This window comes from Carcharhinus amblyrhynchos, chromosome 7, assembly GCF_965287045.1.
Source record: "Carcharhinus amblyrhynchos chromosome 7, sCarAmb.v2.hapA, whole genome shotgun sequence".
Classification (NCBI taxonomy): domain Eukaryota; kingdom Metazoa; phylum Chordata; class Chondrichthyes; order Carcharhiniformes; family Carcharhinidae; genus Carcharhinus; species Carcharhinus amblyrhynchos.
This window is the reverse complement of record NC_137330.1, coordinates 17789409-17811180: the sequence shown is the minus strand read 5'-3', so window position 1 is coordinate 17811180 and position 21772 is coordinate 17789409. Positions and strand designations below refer to the sequence as shown.

Genomic DNA, 21772 nt, shown 5'->3' with positions numbered 1-21772 from the left:
GTCACCAAACTTTGAACTTACTGCTTTCCAGTAAAGGTAGGTTCTCCGAAAGTGCTCAAGAGGGCGTTAATAGTGCAACATGCAAAATGTAACCAAGCTATCGGGTGGTACAACTTATAAATACTTCCCTAGAATTCAATTTTGGTTGACGATCGAGGTGAATTTGAACCATTTTCTTCCCTGAGAGGTTTTTTTCCATCTGTTTTGTTTTCAGTCTTTCATGGGAGTGTCGTGGGTGATGTACCTGCACGATTGTAATAGTTTTGTAAAATATTATCTGTAAATATTTGTGAAGAGCTATTGTTATGTGCAAGTCTTCCAAGGAGCCACATTTCATGGGCGGCACAGTAGCACAGTGGTTAGCACTGCTGCCTCACAGCTCCAGCGTCCTGGGTTCGATTCCCAGCTCGGGTCACTGCCTGTGTGGAGTTTGCACGTTCTCCTCGTGTCTGCATGGGTTTCCTCCAGGTGCTCTGGTTTCCTCCCACAGTCCAAAGATATGCAGGTTAGGTTGATTGGTCATGCTAAGAAATTGCCCCTTAGGGTCCAGAGATGTGTGGATTAGTGGGTATAATATGTAGGGATATGGGGGTTGGGCCTGGGTGGGATTGTGTTCGGTGCAGACTCGATGGGCCGAAGGGCCTCTTTCTGCACTGTAGGGTTCTATGATAAGTAGGCTGATTTGACTTGTACAGAGTCAGTTCAGTCGGATCCTCCGTTTTAAACAGACAGCAGTGTAAAATTAAAAATGAAGTGTTTCTGCCCTTTCCAAGCTTGAAAGCCAACAGACAACAAGAACACACAATCAGGGTTGTCAATGCACTGTCAATCATCATGTGTGGCAATTATCTTCTTAAGGGAGTTGCTAGTTAAAGATGTGACATTAACTGTCCTGTAAATAAAGATGGCTGGAGCACTTCATGTGGAGATCTTCTTGTAGGTTAGTCGTACTGAAGAAGTGCCTTACAATAAACTGGCCCAAAACTGAAAGATCTGGATTGATTCTTCCACCAAAGCCACTTGTTGTGAGTAACAAGAGGAGATGCAACATTACTGAATTGGTCAGGTTCAATGAACGTGTTTTTGTTCTGGAATTGTGAAAAGATTTTGCAAAGTAGTAAACCTGTCCTCATTCTTTGAAAGAGCTATCTAATTTATGCCATTCTTCTGCACTTTACACAGAGCAACCACCTCCCCCATCGCAATCAAATATTATCTAATTCCATTTTGGAAGTTATTATTGAACCTGATTCCATGCAGTGCATTCTAAATCACAACTACTTGTTGAGTCAAGTAGATTCCTTGTCATTTCTCCTCCTCTTGTTTGCCACTGACCTAAAATCGCATCCTTCAGTGAAAATAGTTTCTCCTTATTTACCCCGAAAAAAGTTTCATTATTTTGAACATGTTTATTAAATCTTCCCTTAACCTCTCTGCTCTGAGGACAACAACCCCAATTTCTCCAATCTTTTCATGTAATTGCAGTTGCTCAAGTTCAGCCTTGGTGCCATTCTAGTGAAATAAAAACATAAACTGCTGGAAATATTCAGTAGGTGTGTTTAACGTCTGTGGAGAGAGAAACCAAGTTAACATTTCAAGTCCGATTCAACTCATCTTCAGGGCATATGAACATTGTACAAGTGACTAATAGCAATCCCACAAACAAGGTGAGTCATAGACTCAGAGAGTCCTACTGTGCAGAAGGTCCATTGAGTCTGCACCGATTACAATCCCACTCAGGCCATAATCCTATAACCCCATGCATTTTTCCTAGCTATTCCCCTGACACTAAAGGGCAACTTAGCATGGCCAATCCACCTAACCCACACACCTTGGGACTATGGGAGGAAACCGGAGCGCTCAGAGGAAACCCACGCAGACACAGGGAGAATGTGCAAACTCCATACAGACAGTGACCCAATCCTGGAATCAAACCCAGGTTCCTGGTGCTGTGAGGCAGCAGCGCTAACCTCTGTGCCATTATATTTGACTCAAAATGTTAACTTTGATTCTCCCTCCACTAATGTTGCCAGACCTGTTGATTATTTCTAGCATTTCCTATTTACTTATTATTTCAAATTATGGAGAGGTGGTGATGTAGTGCTATTGGATTGTCATTGGATGAATAAACCAGAGACCCAGGACAATGCTGTGGAGACCCAGGTTCAAATCCCACCACGACAGATGGTGAAATTTGAATTCAATAAAAATCAGAAATTACAAGTCAAATGATGATCATAAAACCTTTGTTGATTGTTGTAAAAACCCATCTAACATCCTTTAGGAAAGGAAATCTGCCATCCTTATCTGGTCTGACCTACATGTGACTCCAGACTCACAGCAATGTGGTTGACTCTGGGATATGTACGTCCTACAAAATTAATTTAAAGAAAAGAATTTGGCAGAATTTCACTTTTATTTTTGCTGCAACCCTAGTGAAACCCTTTTGTGCTCTCTCAAGGCATTCTTCATAAAGTGTGGTGTCCACAATTGAACACAATGCTCAAGCAGATGCCTAACCTGATATCCATGAAGATGAAAGATCCTTATTTTTGTGCTGTATGTGTTATCTGTCAAAAAAGCCAAGGATGCTGCATGCTTTTTTGACAGCCTTCTCAACTTGTCTTGCCACCTTCTAAGGTTTATGTGTATGAAGTCCCAGCGCACTGCTTAGAGTCACGGAGTGATAAAGCAATACAGCACGGAAACAGGCCCTTTAGCCCAACCAGTCCATACTGACCATGGTGCCTCCCAGCTAAGTCCCAATTGTCCACATTTGACCCATATCCCTCTAATCCTTTCCCATCCATGCACTTATTAAAACACCTTTTAAAGGTTACCATTGTACGTGCCTCAACTACTTCTCTGGCAGCTTATTCCATATAAGCAGAACCTTCTGTTTGAAGTTGCTGCCCCTTAAGTCCCTTTTAAATCTTCGCCAACTGGCTGTAAAAGTGCAGGAGGCAGCAGTGTGGATAGGTGTGGGGAGGTGAAGGAACAGGCAACAAATGGAGAGAAAAGATGAACCCATTGTGAAAGGAAAGAACTTGCATTTATTTAGCACCTCACAAAGCAACAGAATTTCCAGAAGTGTTTAAGAGTCACCACTGCTCTGATGCAATTTATGCACAGCAAGTTCCCTCAAGGAGTAACATGAGAATGACAAGATGATCATCCTTTTCAGTAACATGGATTGAGGGATACATGCTGGCCAGCACACTGGAATAACTGCTCTTCTCCTTATTGAATTTAAGTTTGGGGATTCTTTTACATTTACCCAAGGGGATAGATAATGTATTCTCCAAAAAACTCTGGTGGTGAGATCCCTCAGTTAAAATTAAATTGCATCCCCCCCCCCCCCCCGCCCCTTCAAGCTCTCAGCTAGGCAGCATTAGGGAAGGCTGAAAATGGGTCCAATATTTCAAAGAGAAGAACATGGATGCCATCACCTCACGTGAGAACACCATCCACCAGGTACATGGTACGTATTCTTGCAACTCGCCCAACATTGTCTATCTGATAAGCTGCAGGAAAGGATGTCCCGAGGCATGGTACATCGGGGAGACCATGCAACCATTACGACAATGGATGAATGAACACTGCTCGACAATCACCAGGTAAGAGTGTTCTCTTCCTGTTGGGGAACACTTCAGCGGTCATGGGCATTCAGCCTCTGATCTTCGGGTTGGTGTTCTCCAAGGTGGCCTTCATGACACACGACAATGCAGAGTCGCTAAGCAGAGATGGATAGCCAAGTTCCGTACACATGAGGACGGTCTCAACCGGGATCTTGGGTTCATGTTGCACTATCTGTAACCACCATGACTTTCCTGGGCTTGCAAAATCTCACTAACTGCCCTGACTAGAGACAATACACATCTCTTTAACCTGTGCTTAACCCTCTCTCCACTCACATTGTCTATACCTTTAAGACTTGATTACCTGTAAAGACTTGCATTCTAACCATTATTTTGTAAATTGAGTTTGTGTCTTTATATGCCCTGTTTGTGAACAGAACTCCCACTTACCTGATGAAGGAGAGGCGCTCCGAAAGCTAATAGCTTTTGCTACCAAATAAACCTGTTGGACTTTAACTTGATGTTGTGAGACTTCTTACTCTATTCAAGAAGTCCAGATATGAACTATGGGTAACCATCAAAGATACCAAGAGATAGAACCAGACCAAGCTAAAGTCCCAGGCCAGCCACATGGAATCCCACTGATTATAGCAGGGCTGCAAGACATAACAAGCTTCATGATGAAGGCATGTAGAATTGCTGGCAACAATGCACATCTCCCCATGAGCTTAATGGATCCTATGCCCATTTTGAGCAAGAGTTAGTGAGTGCATGTCCTCTGCCCTGAAAGTCTCAGCCAAACTGGTATCTGAGGTCACCCATTGTAAACATCAGATCAACCTCCTTGAAAGTTAACCCACGGAAAGCGACTGGCCTGAATGAGGTACCCAGGTGAGCACTCAGATCCTGCATGGACTAGCTGGCGGAGTAACTCACTGACATTTTTAACTTCTCCTTATACCGACTTGAGGACCCTATCTGTTTCAAGAAGACGATCATCATCTCTGTACCAAAGAAAAGCCAGGCAGTGTGCTTTAATGATTACCGCCCGGTGGCTCTGACATCAATCATCACAAAATGCTTCGAAAGGTTGATCATGGCACACAGCAACTCTGGTCTTCCCAGATTGCCTGCATCCACTACAGTTTGCCTTTCACCGCAACAGGTCCAATGCAGACGACATCTCCCTGGCCCTACACTCAACCATGGAACATCGGTTAAAACAGACACTTATGTCAGACAGCTATTTATTGACCACAGCTCAGCCTTCAACGCCATCATCCCTACAACACTTATTTCCAAATTCTGTGGCCTCGAGTTAGGACCATCTCTCTGTGACAGGATCCTAGACTTCCTAACCCACAGCAATCAGTAAGGATAGGCAACGACACCATCCTCACGATTATTCTCAATATTGGTGACCTGCCTGGCTGTGTCTTCAGACCCTTACTATACTCCTTATACACCAATGACTATGTGGCTAAATTCCCTTCCAACTCGATTTTTAAATTTGCCAATGACACCATCGTAGTGGGTCGGATCACAAACAAGGATGAGACAAAGAACAGGAAAGAGAGAGTGAATCTGGTGAATTGGTGTAACAATAATCTCTCCCTTGATGTCAGTAAAACAAGGACATAGTCATCAATCTTAGGAAGCATAGTGGATGAGATGCCCCTGTCTACATCAACAGGAGTGAAGTGGAAATGGTCAAGACCTTCAAGTTTCTAGGTGTTCAGATCAACAACAATCTGTCCTGTTCCCTCCACAATAACGCTATAGTTAAGAAAGTCACAAACACTTCTACTTTCCCAGGGGGCTCAGGAAATTTGGTATGTCCACTACGACTCTCACCAACCTTTACAGGTACACTATCCTTTCTGGATGTATCACTGCTTGGTATGGCTCCTGCTCTGTCCAAGACCACAACAAACTACAAAAGGTTCATCACTCAAATAAACCTTCCATCCATTTATACTTTCTAATCTTCCCACTATCTCAGAAAAGCAGCCAGCAAAATCAAGGAACCCATACCCCCCGGACATATTCTCTTCCACCTTCTTCTGTTGGGAAAAAGATACAAAAGTTTGAGGTCACACACAAAGCAAATCAATAACAGCTTCTTCCCTGCTGCCATCAGACTTTTAAATGGACCTACCTTATATTAAGTTGATTTCTCGCTACACCCTAGCTATGACTGTAACACTACATTATGCACCCTCTCCTTTCCATCCCCCCAATGTACTCTATGATGGTATGCTTTGTCTGTAGTCCACAAGAAAAAACAGTTTTCACTGTGCACGTGACAACAATAAATCAAATCAGATAAAATTCTATGAGACCTACTAGAAGTTGCTAAAGTCCCTCATACTGAGGGGCTCCCCCAAGAACTACTCCATAGTCAGGAGTCAGGGAACAGCCATTTTTTATGCAGTCTATTGCTCCACACTCCAAATGACAAGGGCCCTCTTGGGACAGTTCCTGCTCAGCTCACCCCTGATCCTGGGTCACATCACCCGTTCCTTCAATGGGTTAGAGCCCAACAGCAGGTTAACCAGAGATTCCCCATGTCAGTCCTTCGAGGGGGGGAGTGGGGTAGTTGTCACACTAACAACCTAGTAGACTTCAGCAGGCCTCTATCACATAAAGTATATTTGGTGAAATAGAGGACGTTGTACTCTCCCAACATTTAAATTGCCAAGGCATACACAACTGATGCTGGTAAATGGGATTAGTATAACTTGGTATTTGATGAGCAGCAGACATGCTGGGCTGATGGCCCATTTCAGCGCTGTATGACTCAATATCATTCTTCATAAGCAAAACACAATTAATAAGTTGTTCCTTGGAAAATCTAAAACCAATGATGTGACTGCCACACCTAGATGTTTTTCTGACAAGCTTTCACAGCTTTTATTTGAAAGTGTAGTAGTTTCTTGCTTCCTAAGATCCTGCTTCAGTTTTCAATCAGGCAAAAGGCCAGAAAATGGGAATGTAATTTCCTCGATTATATCCAATGGTCCAGGTGTCAGGTTAATAGGCACATTTAAGTACAACCATTTGGAGTCACTGCTTCTGCAAATCATTCAAGCTTAGGCCTCAAGTTGTTAATCAATGGTGATCTCACCCTGGCAATTTTTTTAAAGAAGATATTGGGCTTGTGTTTCTTATTGCCTGCTCAAATAATTTACCATCAAATTTCATTCCTTGACTTTGTACTCTTGACAGAAAATATTAGTTACACATTCTGAATATGGTAACTTTTCCTTCTAAAGCCTCCACCATTGGATCAATACAGAAGTACAGAATGCTTATAGAGTTGCATTGATAACCACCGCCATGTTGGCTGGAAGTTTTACAGGATCTTCCACCATTTATGACAAACATCAAAATAACTGTTCGGATCTTCCACGTCAAGTCAAAAAAATAAATGAATTTAGCTACAAGCAGCACTGTCATTCTCAAGAAACCCCTGTAGTCCAATCAGATTAAATGTATAGCAATGTCGGAACAGCCAATGTGACATTCAGGCATCCTTCAGCCTCCTGCTGGTCTCCTGAAGCAGTTATGAATTTGTTAAATTCAAATTCCAAGAAAAATGCAATTACTGTTGGTTGCATGATAACAAAATACTCTCTCTTCTGTGTACCCTTTAAATACCTGCTCGGAATAACTGGTCTGGGAGAATAACTGAATCTTACTTTCTTGCACGAGTTTCTGAACTGAAGATGCCCTGTTCATTAAATGACGGCATTTACTCCAGGAACTGCTGGACACGTTCACTTCCAAAACTTTTGCCCCTCAACGGATCTTTCTGGTGGGACCCAATTAACAAAGTGGAGAAAGATCAGGCAAGAAGTGAAGAAAAAAAGGGTCAGAGCAGGCATGGAGAATCTGTTTTGAGACGTATGGCATCCAAAGCTGAGGGGGAGGAACCCAAATACACGTGCGGAGCAAGAGAACTTGTTCTGCACTGTGTCAAACAAAATATTTTCCTGAAGTTTCCATCAAGTCACTCAGTTGAACTTCATATTTACTTGGGCATTGAGTGCTGTCTCACAAGCAATGCTACTTGAAGTTCTCCTGTTACAGAATCACCCTATTACTGACTGCAAACTGCTAAGTTTTAGTTAGAACTTCATTTGACAGTCGAGGAAAAGAAACACACTCTTCTAAGACTTTGATTGAAATCATGCTGCCGTTCACGCCAGTGGGACCTTATGGTCCCGCTGACAGCGTACCGCTGCCAGGGGTTTTCCGGTAGTGGGAGGGTGCCTTCAATGGGAAACCCTGTTGACACCAGAGGAGAAGGAAAGTCCTGCTCATTATTGAACAAATAATATTTGTGTGTAGGAACATGGGAGAGGTGGAGGCTATTTAGAGCTTTGAGCTTGTCTACCATTTCGTGAGATCATACATTAATTCCATCAGCCACCTTTGTTTCATATCCTTGAACACTCTTGTCTGCCAATAATCTATCTAATTCAGTTCTGAAATGTTATTTCTCAATAGCTTTGCTGTTATGAAGTGAGTGGGGTGAAGAAGAATGATCTAAATACTGAACAACCCAGCTCTAACTTCAGGGTTCCGTCATAATCATCTGTAGCACCTCAATCGGGTGTAAGCAGAAAACCTGAGAATGACTACTCAAAAGGATAATGTTGATGGTCCAACCCATTGCCTTGTTGAAGTCTCCTCAATATTTTGGAAGTGGATTGACACAGGGGGAATTCTTAAAGGTAGAACTGAGGTGATCTGGCATGCTCACTGGTTCTCCTCATTACTGAATTCTCACTTGAACTGAAGGGACTTCCAGCCAAACATCATCCCAGAACTTCCCAAAGAAAAAGGTACAATGTGTACAAGGTGAGAGTCAGTTTTCAAATCAGTCTTCAAATGCATTGCCTTTTAATCAGAAGAAGAATTGAAGTTGGATTGGATGAACACCAACCATTCATGGCATCGCCAAATAGGGATTTGATGGCACAAGTTCTGTTTAGGTTCTTTAAAACTATCACAATGTCCATTCAAACTAAACCTCTTTTCCTTTCACTTGAAGAGTGAAGTAGAAGTTAAACATAGAACATAGAACATAGAACATTACAGCGCAGAACAGGCCCTTCGGCCCACGATGTTGCGCCGACCAGTTACAAAAACAATGACCCACTAGCCTATACCAATCCCTTTTCGTCCATAAACCTATCCAGAGATCTCTTAAACGCCCCCAAACTAGACGCATTTACAACTGCAGCAGGCAGGGCATTCCAATCCCTCACCACCCGCTGGGTAAAGAACCTACCCCTGACATCCGTCCTGTAGCTACCCCCCCTTAATTTAAAGCCATGCCCCCTCGTGCTAGCTTTCTCCATCCTAGGAAAAAGGCTATCACTATCCACCCTATCTAAACCTCTAATCATCTTATATATTTCAATAAGATCCCCTCTTAGCCGCCTTCTTTCCAACGAAAACAACCCTAAATCCCTCAGTCTCTCCTCATAGGACCTCCCCACCATACCAGGCAAAAGTTGGTGAAAGTTGTAGCAGACATGGCAAATGTCCTGAGAAAGTAGAGGTGTTGGTGGGCTTTCTTAACTACAGTGTTGTCATGGAGAGATCAGGGCAGGTTATTAGTATCTGGACATATAACACTTGAAGCTCTTGACCATTTCTACTTCTTCCCCATTGATGTAGACAGGGGCACGCCCTCCATTATGCTTCCTGAAGTCAGTGACGATCGCCCTCACTTGGTTGACATTGAGAGAGAGATTATTGTCAATGTACCAATTCACCAGATTCTCTATCCCATTCCTGTACTCTGTCGTATCATTGTTTGAAATCCGACTCACTACGGTGGTGTCATCAGCAAACTTGAAAATCGAGTTGGGGGGATCTTGGCCACACAGACATAGATGTATAAGGATTATAATAAGACACAGCCTTGTGGGGCACTGGTGTTAAGGATGATCATGAAGGAGGTGTTGTGGCCTATCCTTACTGATTGTAATCTGTGGATTCAGAAGTTCAGGATCTACTTGCAGAGTGAGGAGCTGAGCCTCAGGCCACAGAGAGATGAGTTTTGTAGGAATAGTGGTGTTGAAGGCTGATCTCCAGTCTGACATCGGTGTCTTGTTACTTTGAGTTAAGTGCAGGGCTAGGGAAATGGCATCTGCTGTGGAACTGTTGCAGTGGTAGGTGAACTGTAGTGGATCCAGACAATCTGGGAGGCTGAAATTGATTTGTGCCATGACTAACCTTTCGAAGAACTTCATAATGATGGATGTCAGAGCCACCAGACTCTTTCTTTGCTTTCGTCGGCTGACTCACCTCTGCAGTCTGACTCTTTGGGACTGCCCTTGTGTGATTCCCTTCCTGGCTTTCCAATCAGAATCCTAATGGATCACTCGCAATGGCTACCCATGTTGCTCCTACTCCGTGCCACCTATTGATTGCTCAGAGGCTTTAGACCCTCCCCATGTTTAATGTCACCATTCCCAGGCTTGCAAGTGGTGGGAATGTTGGTCAGCTTCCATTTATATCTTGGTGACAATCGTGGCTATACCTCCACCCCCCCTTATCAAAATCACATCTGAATTGTCAGATTGCCAATCCCACTTTAAGTCATGGGTAAGTGACAAGTTCTTGCAATGGAAAATCTGAAAGAGTGAAGCTACTAGTCTCAGCCCTGCCATAAAGTCTGCTCCACTGCTCACTGATTCTAGCCGCCAATTGCAGGCTAAATAAGATTGTGCAGAACTTTGGCAACCTGAACTGAGGTTCAAAATGCAAATTCTATCCATTACTAATGCTGCCAAATTCATTATGGCGCTTAAACACTTTGAGATATCCCAAGGCTATCGAATGTATTGTATAAAAAGAATCTAGCATTTATTGAGCAGCCTTTTATGATTAAAAAGCAGCACAAGTGATGTATTCTCAAATTAAAGTTGATGTTTATTTATTAGTCACAAGGAAGGCTTACATTTACACTGCAATGAAGTTACTGTGAAGTTCCCCTAGTTGCCACACTGTCATGCCTGTTCGTGTCAATGCACCTAACCAGCCCCTTTGCCTCTGTCGTATTTGTCCCAATGATGCCACTTTCCATAGTGGTGCTTCTAATATGTGCTCCTTTTTCCTCGTTCGTGGATTCCCATCAACACTTGTCGACAGAGTCCTCAACAGCGCGCAGTCCATCTCCTGCGCCAAAACCCTCAAACCCTCCCGTCCCTCCCAGAACAAGGATAAAGTCTCCCTTGTTCTCACATTTCATCCCACCAGCCTCCACATGCAAAGCACAATTCTCCGTCATTTTCGCCAACTCCTGCATGATGCCATCACCAAACACATCTTCCCTCATTCCCTCTGTCAGCATTCTGCAGAGGCCGTTCCCTCTGGGATAACCTGGTTCACTCCTCCATTATACCCACACCTCTCTCATCATTCATGGCATCTTCCCATGCAATCGCAGAAGGTGTTACACCTGGCCCTTTACTTCTTCTATGCTCACCATCCAAGGTCCAAAACATTCATTCCAGGTTAAGCAATGTTTCACTTACACCTCTTTCAGTTTGGTGCATTGCATTCATTGTTCCCAATGTGCTCTCCTCTATGTAGGAGAGACTAAATGTAGACTGGGTGATCGCTTTGGTCTGTGCACAATTAGGACTCTGACCTTAGGACTGCTTGCCATTTTAACACACGATCCTGCTCCCATGCCCATACTTTGGCTTGCTGCAATGTTCCAGTGAAGCTCAACGCAAACTGGAGGAACAGCATCTCAACTTCCGACTAGGCACTTTACAGCCTTCCAGTCTCAATATCGAATTCAACAACTTCAGATGACTTGGTCTACCCCACGTCGGCCACTTTGTTTCCATTCTATTTTATTGAATTTTTTTTCTACTCTCTACCTCTTATTTCTTTATTGTCTTTCTTCATTTTACTTCCATCCCTCTCTCCCCCCCCCCACTTCATCCCTCTTCCCTTATTCCACCCCCCGCTTCCCCTTTTCTACATTCTACCTCTGTCCCGTCTTTCCTACCCCCCTCCCACCCCTGCTCCCAACATCTTCATCTGTCACATCTTACAGCTTCTCTGCCATTTGGCCATTCATATCCTTTATTCTCTCTGTGGACAGCTGTTAACTGGTTTTCCTGGTTTCTGTGGCTATGGCTCATCTTTTATTCCCTCACCCTGCAGTATAAATATCTCACACTTTCTAGGCCTTTTAGCTTTGGCAAAGGGTAACCTGGAATCGAAACATCAGCTCTTTTCCCTCCTTACAGATGCTGCCAGACCGCTTGAGATTTTCCAGCATTTTCTCTTTTGGTTTCAGGTTCCAACATCCACAGTAATTTGCTTTTTTCCAAGGTAAATGGAATGCAGGTCTTTATTGCAAGGTCATTCACCTTAACTTGACTTTCCTGTCCTACTGTAACTGCAACGGCATGGATGAGGTTCACTTAGAGTACGGCTGTGTACTGTTAGGTCTCCTTACTTAAGGATAGCTGTAATTGTATTGGAGACAGGTCAGAGAAGATTCCATCAGCTGACTCCTGGAATGAAGGGATTGTCTTGTAGGGAAAGATTGAGCAGATTGGAGCCTAAAATCATTGGAGTTTAGAAGAATGAGAGGTGATTTTACTGAAAAATCTCAGTTACTATGGGGGTTTAATTGGGTAAGAGCTGAGAGGATGTTTCCCACTTTGAAGGAATGAATTGGAGTCATGCTTGTGAATGATTTGGTGCCGAAATTATGAATGATTTAGTGTTTTGGTTACGATTGATTTGGTATTGTGGGTACGAGTGATTTGGTGTTGTTGTGGGTAAGAGTGATTTGGTGTTGTTGTGGTTACGAGTGATTTGGTGTTGTGGCTACGAGTCATTTGGCATTGTGGTTATGAGTGAGTTGGCATTGTAGTTCCAAATTATTTAGTGTTCATAAAATCATAGAATCTTCAGCCCAAATTGGTCCATGCCGAGCAAAATGTCCATCTAAGCTAATCCTATTTGCCTGCATTTGGCCCATATCCCTCTAAACCTTTCCTATCCATGTATCTATTCAAATGCCTTTTAGATGTTGTCAATGCCTCTGCCTCAACCACTTCCTCTGGCAATTCATTCCACACATGTACCACCCTCTGTGTAAGCAAGTTGCTCCTCAGGTTCCCATTCATTCTTCCCCCTCTTAATTTAAACCTATGCCCTCTAGTTCTTGATTCCCCAACCCTGGGAAAAAGACTGAGTGCATTCACCCTATCCATATATCTCTCATGATTTTATACGTCTCTACAAAATCACCTGTCAGTCTCCTACACTACAAAAAAAAAAGTCCTAACCTGTCTAATCTCTCCCTATGGAGAAGGATGCTCTGGCATCATCCTTGTAAATCTCTTCTGCACTCTCTCCAGTTTAATAATACATTTCCTATAGCAAGGCAACCAAAACTGAACACAATACTCCAAGTGAAGCCTCCCCAACGTCCTGTACAACTGCAACATAACTTCCCAACTTCTATACTCAACATTCTGATTGATGAAAGCCAGCTTTCTTCACTGCCCTATCTACACGTGACTCTACGTTTAGAGAACTGTGCACCTGACATCCAAAGTCTGTTCCACAATATTCTCCAAAGTCCTACCATTCACTATGAAAGTCCCTCCTTGATTTGACTTCCCAAAGTGCAACATCTTACACTTATCTGTATTGAACTCCATTTGCCATTTCTTGGCCTACCCTCAAGATCTTGCTGCAATATTTGATAACCTTCCTCACTGTGTACAATACCACTTATTTTAATGTTATCTGCAAACTTACTGATCATGCCTTATACATTCTCATCCAAATCGTTGACGTAGATAGCAGCAAGGGGCCCAGTGCTGATCCCTGAGGTACACCACTCATCACATACCTCCAGTTCAACAAGCATCCTTCCACCATTCCCTCTGCTTCCTACTATCAAACCAACTGTATCTCTAATTTGCCAGATCTCCCTGGATTCCATGTGATGTAACATTTATCAAACTGTAACTTTATCAAAGGCCTTACTGAAGTCCATATAGACTATGTCTACCACCCTGCCCTCATCAACCTCCTGGTCACGTCATCAAAGAATTATAACAAATTTGTAAGACATGATTGCCCACGCATGTGAGTTGTGGTTACGAATGATTTGGTGTGTGGTTATGAATGATTTGGTGCCATGACATTGAACGATTTGGTATTGTGTAATGATCTGGTGTCACCTACCTGAGTAATCACATTAGGGAAGAAGCATTGGCAATACAGCCGACATTGTGGCATGTCTGTTAATGTTATGTTCCATGTTCAGCTGATAGGGGTTATCAATCGCCCGTGACTTGTTAAAAGGCATAACTGGGTAATCTTTAACTTGTTGTGCAAATCAGCCAAAGAAGAGACAAATGTTTTGAACCAAATTTTTCACTAAATTGATCAATGTACAGGTTTGCACCAAGGGAAGGTGAATCACTCACAATTCTGACAGTGAATATTCTTGAATAGTTGATATATTAGTTTGAGGATGATCACTCACCATTGACACTAGGTTTTGGATGGTTCCAGCACAGAACTATCACAGATGGGATGAGTCACTTGGCCTTGCTCTGGGCTACAAGGTGCTATGTTCATAACATACTGAAGGGAATAAAAGTGGCCCTTTCCAGCATAGCCCACAGCCTTGAGCAAGGGACTGAGATATCAAGCTTCTCTTCCATTTAATAAAGGACACCTTTCAGAGATGACTACAGTGTTCATTCTGAGTTCTATTATATCCTTGTCAATGCACCTCAGCTTTAATGTTTAATTCCTCAGATAGTGTAACTATAGTAGATGAGGGAACAAAGAGGAAATGCTTTACATTTTGTGTGGCAACACTGGTTTCCACTGGTTTCATCTGATGCTCTTCATTATTTGGTCAGGTGTATTTGAAGTCCAGATGGTCAAAACTCCCTCTCTCTAAAGCTTTTTTGGGACAAATTTAAGAAGAATAGAGCTGTACACGAACAACCATTTCCATAGCAAAGAAAAATGAAAGACCCCAAAATATTTTCATCTTCAAGTAGACGAATTCAATAAGTTAGCAGATTTCAATACCAAATTGTCTGAAATTCGAAGGCTCTTTTTCTGCATAAATTTACATATTTGCTGTGTGGAAAAAATGTGACTGTTAAGAATAGATGTTATGCAAAAACTACTTTCAATAGATGCAAAATTGTTGCTCTACAAGTCATATAGAAATTTGCATTATGAAATGCAATGGTCCCGAAGCTTGGAGAACGCCTGTAGAATAATTTATTTCCCGTCATAGCCAAATAGCATTGTTTTCTTCGTAAACTCTTTTTGAAACATTATTATCTGAGCAATGCTCTTCGGCATCACTGATGAGATAACTAACTTAACTGAAAATGGGAAACTATAAAAGCATTGCCCTGACTAACTCAAGTATAAACATGCCTCATTACAGTTCAAGTATACGCAATACATTACTTACTGACCTTTCCTTCATGGCAATATGTAATACAATTCAAATTTTGAGGAAAATTAAGTTATATTCATGCAACACATGATTCACTCCATTTAAGATTATGTGAATTTTACAATTTATTAAATGTTTTTGACTATTTAAAATTATTCACTTGGTTCACTAGAATACCAACGGGGCTCCATTATGTGTTGTGGACACTGTGCACTTAACATCCCTCTCTCCTGCCAGCCCTGTTCTGGCCTGTTGCAATTCTACTGTGCCACAGCAATTAATAAGTAATCTTTTGCAAAGAGGCTCTGTGGGGTTCTACTTTCATTCTAACATCATGTGCCAATGAGTGTTGACACTGAGAAATTGCCCCATTTGGGCAGACGATTTTGTAGGTGGGATGGTGTTAATGCTGGGATGATCTGAACCAAATGATGTTCTGCCCCTTTTAAGATCTTCAAGAAATATTGTACTTTTATATATATAATATATATAAAATCGTTTGTATGTTTAAAGGGGGTGTTTTGAAGTTTAGCTTTTATTTTACAGATAGTCAGTATAAAGAACAAAGAACAACCCAGCACGGGAAACAGGCCCTTCGGCCCAACGAGCCCGCGCCGCCATCTTAACAAAGCATTTTTCCTACACCTACCTTGCCCCGTGTGTATGCGAATGGTACCCCTATTGTAACCAGATTCAGGGGAGAATAGTGTAGGGTCAATTTGGTACACCAATCAGCCTAAGAGCACATCTTTGGGGTGTGGGAGGAAACCGGAGCACCCGGAGGAAACCCACGCAACCACAGGGAGAATGCGCAAACTCCCACAGACACTGGCCCAAATCCATGTATCTGCACAGCTAGCGGTGATAGTCACTGAGCTGCTGTGGTGCCCATCTGCTGGTCCAGGTTTAAGCACACACCACGATGCGAAGTGCTAGGCCACTCTCGAAACATCCAAGAGCAGCCCACGCACGACCCACCGTGTGCATGCCCCTCGTTTGACAACAAGGTGGACCGAATATGTCTGGCAGAAATACAGCACAGATGCTGGGAGAGCAAGGTAATTACTCATTATAGCCATGTAGTGTTTACTTAGGAGAGAGATGGTGGATTTGTGTTTATAGATGAAGGATTCCCATAGGAGTTTTGATTAGGTTGGTTGACAGGGTCATGTGATAATGTGGCCAATGGGAGGAGAGAAATAGCTTCCAGTATGGCTGGAGTTTGTTTAAAGACAGGGTCTGTAAACTGTTTTCTCTACAAAATCTCTCTGAAAGCTTCAAGACGCTATGCAAGTATATTTATGGTTGCTAACTGCATTTGAAGTGGATATTGAGTCAGTAAGAGGAATGTTGCTTATTTGGAATGGAAATAGTAATAAGTTAGAAATTAGTGTTGTTTCTTTTCATGTTTAAATGTTGTTCAATGGGTAACAGTTAAGCTGTTTCATTTGTTAGGGTTACGGCTAAACTGTGTTATTAAATAAAGTTTGTTTTACTATAAAATATTCTGAATTTGTCAGTGGAATTACTCTTGGAGTGAAGCATCCTATTCTTATATTTATGCCAAATAGAAAAAAATGTAGAGGTCAAATCTGGCTTTCTAATGTAATTTGGGATTCTGGTCCAGGACCCCAACAGTTGACATTTCTGAGCATGTATACTGCAATGTCATTCATACATTCCCATCCTACTATTGAACCATGCATTCCATTGCAATGCTTTCTTTTGTCCTAGATGTAAAATTTTTAAAGAGCTATCCAGGACATGAGCCCCCAAGTTACGTAATTGGAAGAGCTGCAAGGGAGGGTTGAGTGGCAATCATGATTTGGATGCATCCTCTTTTTATCTCACAGAATTTTCTTCTATTAACAAGGCGGCATTTGTGTTGCATGGTAATGTCATATACATGGCCAATATGTTGCACATCTTTCCTCTATTATGGCAGCCACATAATTTGATGTCAGTGTGGTTGTGCCCAATGCAACTCCAATTCATGCACTTATCCTCTTCCTACCATGATTAATGTGTTCTTACATTAATCGGGCCAAAGAAACTTCAGGACTTCTATTTTTTTGGTCTACGTAATTGGGCAGAGCAACAAAGAAGAGTGGTTGATAAATGTGAAAAACCCGTTTGGAAGTGAAGTGAAGTGGGAGGGGTCATTGGGAAATGGAATTGGGGGTGATCGGGTGATAGGGATGGCGTGATCAGGGAACGGGAGTAGGATTAGAGATGGGCAACAAATGCTGGCCTAGGCACCAATGGGAAGGTGACCAAAGAGGTGGATGGGGGTAAGGCAGTTGACGTGGTATATATGGATTTTAGTAAGGCGTTCGATAAGGTTCACCATGGTAGGCTTCTGCAGAAAATGTATGGGATTGGGGGTGATCTAGGGAATTGGATCAGGAATTGGCTCGCGGATAGGAGACAGAGGGTGGTGGTTGATGGTAAGTATTCGTCATGGAGTTCAGTTACGAGTGGTGTGCCTCAGGGATCTGTTTTGGGGCCACTGCTGTTTGTAATCTTTATTAGTGATCTGGATGAGGGTATAGTTGGGTGGATTAGTAAATTTGCTGATGACACCAAAGTCGGAGGTGTGGTAGATTGTGAGGAAGGGTGTCATAGTCTGCAGGGAGACTTAGATAGGTTGCAGAGCTGGGCCGAGAGGTGGCGGATGGAATTTAATGCGGAGAAGTGTGAGGTAATTCACTTTGGTAGGAGCAACAGATGTGTCGAGTATAGGGCTAACGGGAGGACTTTGAATAGTGTGGATGAACAGAGGGATCTAGGTGTATGTGTACATAGATCCCTGAAAGTTGGGAATCAAGTAGATAAGGTTGTTAAGAAGGCGTACGGTGTCTTGGCGTTTATTGGTAGGGGGATTGAATTTAGGAGTCGCAGCGTAATGTTGCAACTGTACACTACTCTGGTGCGGCCGCACTTGGAGTACTGTGTGCAGTTCTGGTCCCCACATTACAAGAAGGATGTGGAGGCTTTGGAGAGGGTGCAGAGGAGGTTTACTAGGATGTTGCCCGGTATGGTGGGGAGGTCCTATGAGGAGAGACTGAGGGATTTAGGGTTGTTTTCGTTGGAAAGAAGGCGGCTAAGAGGGGATCTTATTGAAACATATAAGATGATTAGAGGTTTAGATAGGGTGGATAGTGATAGCCTTTTTCCTCGGATGGAGAAAGCTAGCACGAGGGGGCATGGCTTTAAATTAAGGGGGGGTAGCTACAGGACGGATGTCAGGGGTAGGTTCTTTACTCAGCGGGTGGTGAGGGATTGGAATGCCCTGCCTGCTGCAGTTGTAAATGTGCCTAGTTTGGGGGCGTTTAAGAGATCTCTGGATAGGTTTATGGACGAAAAGGGATTGGTATAGGCTAGTGGGTCATTGTTTTTGTAACTGGTCGGCGCAACATCGTGGGCCGAAGGGCCTGTTCTGCGCTGTAATGTTCTATGTTTCTATGTTTCATGAATGCATGAAAAAATCATCCTTGTCTGTAAATGGTCCGTATGAACCTTCACCTCTGCCATCTCTGTGGTATCCATACTCCAGTCTCCAATGCCTCTGCACTATTCCAGTTCCGGCCCATTAGGCACTCCATTAGGCCTTCAGTAGTCCCTGACCTAAACTCTGGAATTCCCTCCCAAAATATCACTGCATATCCACCTTTCTCTCCTCCTTCAAGAAATTCCTTAAAATTTACCTCTGACCAGGCTTTTAGTCACTTGTCCTCATGTCACTTTACATGTCTTGATGCCACATTTTGTTTTGATAGCGTTGCTGAGAAATGCCTTGGAATACATTACATTAAAGGCATGGTAGAAATGCCAGCTAGTGTTATTTTTGGCATTGTTTATGATTGGTAGCTTCATATACCTGCCCATATTGTGATTGGGACTCTTTCTTACCTGTCCATATTTGAACCAATCTGTTTGTTAAACTTAACAGATGATGGGCCAATTGCATAGCATGACAAAAACTTTGAAACAGTCTGTATTTGAATCACTCAAAACAAGACATCCATTTTTTCATTTACAGCAGAGCTATTTTACATATAAAAAGGTGAATTGAATTTTTATCAATTGGGAACATTTCTGCAGATTGGGGCCAATCTTCACAAGAGTTCCAGAATCTTAGAATTGCATGCCACAGGAGGATAATATTCAGTCCCTCTGATCTATTCTTTACAAAATAGGTTGAGGGAGCTAGATCTTTTCTCCCTGGAGAGACGAAGGATGAGAGGCGACCTAATAGAGGTTTATAAGATGTTGAGAGGTATAGTAGGGTGGATTCTCGGAGGCTATTTCCCAGGGCTGAAATGGTCGCTACGTGAGGACACAGCTTTAAGGTGCTGGGGAGTAGGTACAGAGGAGACGACAGGGGTAGGTTTTTCACTCAGAGGGTGCTGAGTGAGTGGAATCGGCTGCCATCAGTGGTGGTAGAGGTGAACTCGTTGGGGTCTTTTAAGAGACTTCTGGATGAGTACATGGGATTTAATGGGATTGAGGGTTATTGATAAGCCTGGTAGGTAGGTATGATTGGCGCAACTTGTGGGCCGAAGGGCCTGTTTGTGCTGTAGTGTTCTATGTTCTAAATCAAAGCAACTCACCTTCCGTGCTATCTCTGTGCAGTGCTACATTATTTGCCTTAATAAGTAGGAATGAACTTTGAGGTAAGCCAAATTGATCAGATTTAGATTTAATAGCCTTATCATTGTCAGTTATACATGTGGTGAAATCTCCCCAGTTGGAAAGTGCCCTCCACCTTTGGCATTGCCCCCTTGCAGTGCCCCTTAACAGGATTACATAGTGCTGGGAGCAATGCTGGGGCTCTGTCCTGGCAAGACTCTCTCCCCTGTGGGGCTTATATCCCTCCAGCAGGTTCTGTTTGGCAGTTTCCCATTGCACAAAACCCGTTGGAAACTTTACCAACGTGACATCATGCCAGGGGTGGAATTCTCTATGGCAGGTGGAAGGGTGGGCGGAAAATCCTCCTCAGTTTTGGAAGAAGTAAAAAGCAGAATTTGTATTTATCAACAACTCTAGTGAGTAGAGAGAGCAGCCCGCTTTTGCATGTGTAAGGAAAGGGGAGCAGGCAGGCAGTGCACAACAAGAACGAGAGGACACAGGTTTAAGGTGCTGGGGAGCAGGTACAGAGGAGATGTCAGGGGTAAGTCTTTCACTCAGAGGGTGATGGGTGAGTGGAATCGGCTGCTGTCGGTGGTGGTGGAGGCAAATTCGTTAGGGTCTTTTAAGAGACTTCTGGATGAGTACATGGGATTTAATGGGATTGAGGGTTATAGATAGGCCTGGTAGGTAGGGATATGATTAGTGTAACTTGTGGGCCGAAGGGCCTGTTTGTGCTGCAGTGTTCTATGTTCTACGTAAGAACCCATAGTTAGCAACAAATTTGATGACGAGGTATTGTTTTAGTTTTGCTGTTGGCTGAGGGATCAGGTGTTGGTACCACTCTGATCTCTGAGTCACAAGGTTATGGCCTTATCTCAATGGATGGAATTCGCCAGTCTCACCAGCGATGGGTAGTGTGGCGGTTGGGTGAACGTAATTTGGTGTGAGGACAAAAATCAGTTTCCCGAGGTCAGGGTGAACTGTCTGAATTCTGTTTTTGGGACTCTAAAGGCAGCTTAAAGTGGGGCTTGTGCCTCCTGGTGAATAATGTTGGGGCATCCTTTCTCATTGCAAACTAATCAAAAGGCCATCCTGCCAGCTGTCCTAAGATTAAAGCTAAACGATGAATAAAATCAAGATGATTCAGTAAGGGCCCCGAGACCTCGGATTGATATTTTTGAAAATATATGGAAGAAATAAAACAGAAGGCAAGATAGTGGGAGCAGAGCAGGCTGCCAGAGTCAGAACAGATAGGCCCGAAGAATGCCTCCAAGGTTCTCAACTCATGTCACTAAAATTAGTCGTCAGGTAGTTTCTAGGTGAAGTGAAGATTAAGAAATCAGGGAGGTGGGAAATTGAGGGAGATCAGCAAATGGGGCCAATCAGGAGTCCAAATACACGGCCAAAATCTCCATGCCTTTGTTGCCCCTATTTCTGACTGAACACTTGAACGTCAGCAGTTCTTTTTCTCACCTGGTTGGCAGCTGCAAAGAGCAGTCCCGTTGCTTTGTGTGATGCAGGTGGAATTGCTTCTGCACGGGCTGTGGGGGAAGTCACAGGGGTCGTACGGCTGTTCACACAGGTCACCAGCGAAGAATGGAGGGCAGAGGCATTCAAACTTCCCAGGTTCAGCAGGTTCGAAACAGGTAGCACCAGCCCGACAGGGATTGGAATCACATTCGTTCATATCCTCTGCGCAGGCTGACCCTCCCCAGCCTGGAGTACAAACACAGCTGCCAGAAGATATTGGAAATAAAGGTCTTTAGTGCAATGAATCACTTGGCAATGGGCAGCTATGCTACATCCTGACAATGATGAAAGAAGTTAAAACATTCCAGCAGTGTTTCAGGCACCTGACTGAAACGGAGCTGATATGAAATATCGAAGATACCGAAACATAAATGTGAAGCTTCGCCAATATTTAATTTCAGCAGTTCAGGAAGACAAAACATTTCCATCAAAAGAAATATAAAGACATAAAAATGTTGATTATAACATTAGGTTTTTTTTTACTCCATTAAGCACCAAAAGGATACATTGCTCAACAGCTCAAATACTCTCCAATTCT

General features: G+C 43.1%; 1 protein-coding gene across 4 annotated transcripts in view; it reads right to left on the bottom strand.

Moving 5' to 3' along the window:
* The window catches only part of LOC145344813 (uncharacterized), a 1415987-nt gene that overhangs the window by 161017 nt on the left and 1233198 nt on the right, over positions 1-21772 (bottom strand). For all 4 annotated transcript variants that reach the window (XM_080191980.1, XM_080191983.1, XM_080191981.1 and 1 more), the window contains one exon: positions 21178-21437. In XM_080191980.1, the coding sequence (XP_080048106.1) occupies positions 21178-21437 (260 nt within the window). The remainder of the gene's footprint in view (positions 1-21177; positions 21438-21772) is intronic.